Here is a 5,189-nt window from a genome sequence, read left to right on the forward strand (position 1 = left end):
AGTTTCCGTGCCGCGTGCACCAAGGCAAGAACCAGCTTTTCAACCGGCGTGTACCGCGTCTTCGGCCCCTGTAAAGTACGGCTGATATAGTATATCGGCCTCTAAACCCCCCCGTCTTCCCGCACCAAGACCGTGCTGACGGCCTCATTGCAAGCAGACAGGTACAGCAACAATGTCTCCCCTTGCTCAGGGGCGGTCAGGATGGGCAGCTCAGCCAGGTAGGTCTTCAGGTCGGCAAAGACTCTCTGGCACTCTTCAGTCCATTGAAAGTCCTTGGGGGCTTTCAGGATCCGGAAGAAGGGCAACCCCCAGACCGCGGAGCGCGAGAGGAACCTATTCAGGACGGCCATCCTTCCTGTGAGCCCTGGACCTCCTTCACGCTCCTTGGGGGGGCCATGTCCATGATAGCTTGGAGCTTATCCGGGTTGGCCCGGATCCTATCGCGAGACAGCAGGAATCCCAGGAACCTTCCCGACCTGACCCCGAAGATACACATCTTTGGATTCAGCCGCATCCGGCTTTCCCGCAGGATGCCCAAGATTTTCCTGAGGTCGGGGGCGAGCCGCTGATCAGTCCGGCTCTTGACGATCAGGTCATCCACGTAGACCTCCATGCTTCTGCCGATCTGATTCTGGAACAGTTTGTTGACCAAACGCGGGTACGTCGCTCCCGCGTTCTTCAAGCTAAACGGCATAGTCCGGTAGCAGTAGGTTCCCTCCTCCGTGATGAAGGAGGTCTTTTTCCGATCCTCCTCAGACATCTCTATCTGGTGGTACCCCTTAAAGGCATCCAGAAAGTACAAAACGTCAAATCCCACAGTAAAATCTACTAACCTGTCGATCCGCGGTAAAGGGAAGCAGTCCTTTGGGCAAGCTTTGTTGAGATCCGTGAAATCCACGCAGATCCTTCAGGTCTGGTCCTCCTTCTTTACCAGTACCGGGTTGGCTAACCGGGTCGGATAGTAGACCTCTAGAATTATCTGGGATTCCAGTAGTTTCCCGACCTCCTTCTTGATCACCTCATTCCTTTTTGGGACGAAACTCCTCTTCTTCTGTTTTACTGGCTTGAAGCGGGAATCCACGTCTAGGTGGTGGACTGCCAGGTCGGTCGGGATCCCGGGCATGTCATCAACTGACCAGGCGAAGACCTGGGAGTATTCCCTCAACAGGCCCTTCAAGCCCTCCTTCTTCTCGGGGGGCAGCAGCACGCCTATGCGGATCACCTGGTCGGGCCGGTCTTCTCTCAAGGGGAACTCCTCGATTTCGTCCTGGGTGCCCGGCTGCCGGGTTTCGTCCCTCGGGATGTAGGGCTCCAGACAGGTCGTCTGGGCGACCACCTTCTCCTGTTTCTGAAGCATGGCCAAGTAGCAAGCCCTGGCCACGTCGGGGTCACCACGCACCTCGGCTATCCCTCTCGGAGTGGGGAATTTGACGCTGAGGTGGAGCGTCGAGGGGATAGCTCGGAGAGCGTTCAAAGCAGGCCGGCCCAGGAACACGTTGTACGGGGACTGTTGCTTGACCACCGCGAAGTTGACAGGGATGGTCCGGCATTTGGGGGCCTGCCCTACCGTGACCATCAGGGTAATCATTCCCTCCGGATTGATAGGCGGTCCGGTGAAGCCCATCAGTGGTGTCCGAACTGTCAGCTGCCCGTCCTCCAAGCCGAGCTCCTTGAACACCCGATAGAACATGATGTCCACCGCGCTACCCTGGTCGACGTACACCTTTTTCACGCGATAATTGTTGGTGATAATGTCTATCACGATGGCCTCATGGTTCCCAGACGCTAGGGGAACTGCGTCCCTTGGCTCGAAAGTGATTTCCTCGTCCATACGCATCCGCTTCAGGGAGTCATCCCCCTCAGGGGAAGGTCGCCTGTTCTTCCGAGCTGTGTGGCTGTCTCCCCCAGTAGGGCCCCCAACGATGGTGTTTATCACTCCAGCTAGGTTTTGGGTGTTCTGGTCGGGGGAGGGGCCCCGACGCTCGTCACGCCGCTCAGGTCGATCGCGCCGTTGGCTTTCACCCCGATCCCCGCGGTAGATGCGCCCGGCCTCCTGACCGGAACGACCTTGCCGCACAAACCGCCCGAGAAAATCGCGTTGGATCAGATCTTCGATCTCCTTCCGCAGGGCCCAGTATCCCTCCGTGTCGTGTCCCACGTCGCGATGAAAGGCGCAGTACCGGTCCTGATTCCTTTTGTTCCGAGGTGTCCCCATCTTGGGCCGCCGATCTCCCTGCCCTTCCGCCTCCATAACAGCCAAGATCTGGACTCTAGGCCGTGTCAGAGGGGTGCAGCCTTTCTCCGGGAGTGGCGGCGGAGCAAGGGCTTTCTCCCTCGAGAGCCGGTCAAAGACGTTTTTCTTGGCCGGAACGTCCTTGCCCTCTGGGGGGTTTGTCCGTCCCTTCCGATCTCCGAGCTCCCGATCTGATTTTTTCTTCAGGCGGCCTGCCTCCTCCGCATTAGCGGCTACGTGCGCCCTGCTCAGGAGCTCTTCCAGGTTTTCAGGTGGCTCCTCGGCCAATTTGTAGAAGAACTCCTCTATCCTGAGCCCATTCACGAAGGCGGCCATGACCACCTTTTCGTCTTTGTCCCTGACTTGTAAACTTTCCGTGTTGAAACGAGTCATGAAATTCCTCAAGGACTCGTCAGGCCTCTGCCTGATAGCCATTAGGTGGGTCGCATTTTTCGAGTAAGTTTTCGAGGAAACGAATCGGGCTACGAACTGCCTGGCCAGTTCGGGGAAATTCCGGATAGACCTTGGGGCCAGGCCCTGGAACCAGAGCCGAGCCTTTCCCTTTAAGAACATGGGGAAGGTCTTGCAGCGGATCTCGTCCGCAGCTGTTTGCAGACACATGTTCGTCAGGAAGACCGAGAGGTGGCCTTCCGGGTCAGTGGAAGCATCATATATCTCAATGCTCGGAATCTTGAACCTCCGGGGTAGGGGATAATCCTCTATCTCCCGGGGGAAGGGCGAGGTGGAGTAGCTGTTCTCGTACAACCGCGGCTGCAAGATCTGCTCGAGTTCGTCTTGGACAGGCTTCAAGTGAAGGGGGTCGCGCGGTCGGCTCTTAGCAGACCGGGCGGGAGAGTGGTCAAGCCCGTTCCGCACAGGCTTCCTCGGGGAGGGGTCCCTCGGCCTGCTCCCCGCGGACCTGTAGCGGGAGTACCTCTCGCTGTCTCCGACTATCGAGGCTCGCGGGCGAGGTGGAGTCCGTGGCTGTTTCCTTCTGGGGGGTTGGTCGCGTGACTCATCCTCCGAGGGGTCGGGAAGTGGCTCTTTCTCTTTCCCCTTCGCTTTCGAGGTCTGCGCGCCTCCAGCCCCCTCCTCCTCCTTCGCCTGTCGTATGATGTCTTCCAGCATAGGGAGGTTCTCCGTCACGAACTGGAAAATCTGCTGCCTCCTTTCTCCTAAAAGGGCTGAGCCCCCGGCGCCCCGGAACACCTCAGCCTCCCTTCGTGGGACCCCTCACCGCCTCCAGGGCCGGTGCTCTCTATTGTTCGCTTGGATCGCGTCCTTACCATCAACACAATCTTGATTACCTTACGTTTCCCACAGACGGCGCCAACTGAAGAAGCGCTGAGCTTCCCCGAACCGAACTGAATTGAGGAGCTCGGTGTGCTGACGGAAGAGCTGGTTCCAAACCTGCAAAACAAACAAGAATGAGCCGGCAAGGGGGGCCCGAGGGTTGTCCCCGAGGGCACTCCGACGGTCAAGTTAGCTTTCCGATAAATAGGGTTCACGGGAAGTAGAGACAACCGGGAGTAGTTTGCCAATAGTGAGCGTACCTTGTACAGTTGATGTGTGCTATCATTTATACTTGCGAGAAAGTTCCACCTCCGTACGTTTCGGGACCTGCCCGGAATAGTCCACATCCCGCACCCAAGGGGATTCCCCCCGACCTCTGCGGGATGGCCCCTCAGGTCCTCCTGGAGCCCTAGCATCAGCGCGGCTCAGGGCGGCTGCCAGGGGCCTGGGGCCGAGGCCCGGCTCGGCCACGCCTTGGCTGCCACGTGTCTAGGCCATAGTTATTAAACCCGGCCCGGTCCGGCGGTTCGACCGGTCAACCCGGTGAACCGGCCATTGAGCCGGGCCGGTTCGCTAATTAGATCGTTTTGACAATTGACCCGTTGACTTTTCAACGGACCGGCGGTTCAACCGGTCAAACCCGGAGAACCGTCCGGTTTTGTAGGAATCCGTCGGGTTTGCGTGTTAAAAATATTTGGAAGATGTTGTAGTGACGCTTCGAACCAACGACCTTCTGTATTTAAAGAAATGCAACAACCGCTACACCAACAGCTCACTTGTTTAACATTTAGTCTTTTTTTATTATATATTAGACTTATTCTTATTTTAATTTTCCAAAACCTAATTTATTTGGAATCTTTTAATAAATGTTATTACTCTCCTGACTCTATAAATTATGAAATGATTTTAAAAAATAACATATCACATAATTCATTCTAAAGGCAAATATCGTTCCTAATAATTTTTTGCATTTAAAATTCATAAATAAACTAGATAATTATACTTAGATAAAATTTTATTCTTGAAATTTGATGGATTACTAATTTAATTTAGATTTTGTTAATTCTTATAAGAATTAATGATGCTATAATAAATTAGACTAATTGAGCATTTACTATGACATAATTTATTATAGTTTTAATCATATCAAAAATTATAAAATATAATATTTAAATATATTTCGTGACCCACCGGTTGAACCACTCACCCACTGGTTGAACCAGTAACCCGTTCACCCACCTCTTTCGCCGGGTTCCCCTCCGGGCCGGGTTTAATAACTATGGTCTAGGCTCAGAGTGGGGCCTCTGCACTGACCATTTTTGTTGTTTCGACTTCTGCTATGAAAACTCAAGCCAGTTCTGTCTCAGGTCTAGCACTTGAGCCCACTAGTGAGTAATGAGCTAATGGTTAGAACAGAACAATTAAAGAAATATTATTGAATATGTTCTTTAATCTTATGTCATGGGTAGACAAATTCTAGAGCCATCACATAAATGACAAACCACAATTCCAAAATATGAACTTACTAATTCCACTTTGCATCCCGTAAATTCTTTTCAAATTTCACTTTGCTCCCTGAAATTTCAAGTATGGACATATTACAACTTTGGTTTGCACACCCACCCACTTTGCCCCTTTAAATTAAACACACTGAGAAAATTGA

General features: G+C 53.2%; 1 protein-coding gene across 1 annotated transcript; it reads right to left on the bottom strand.

Annotated features, from left to right (window-relative positions):
- Positions 1 to 907: 907 nt before the first annotated feature.
- On the bottom strand, positions 908 to 3,361 carry LOC140008763 (uncharacterized). The gene has a single exon (XM_072053629.1). It carries the CDS (start codon positions 3,359 to 3,361, stop codon positions 908 to 910), a length of 2,454 nt encoding a protein of 817 aa, XP_071909730.1.
- Positions 3,362 to 5,189: the final 1,828 nt, after the last annotated feature.

This window comes from Coffea arabica, chromosome 6c, assembly GCF_036785885.1.
Source record: "Coffea arabica cultivar ET-39 chromosome 6c, Coffea Arabica ET-39 HiFi, whole genome shotgun sequence".
Taxonomy (NCBI): domain Eukaryota; kingdom Viridiplantae; phylum Streptophyta; class Magnoliopsida; order Gentianales; family Rubiaceae; genus Coffea; species Coffea arabica.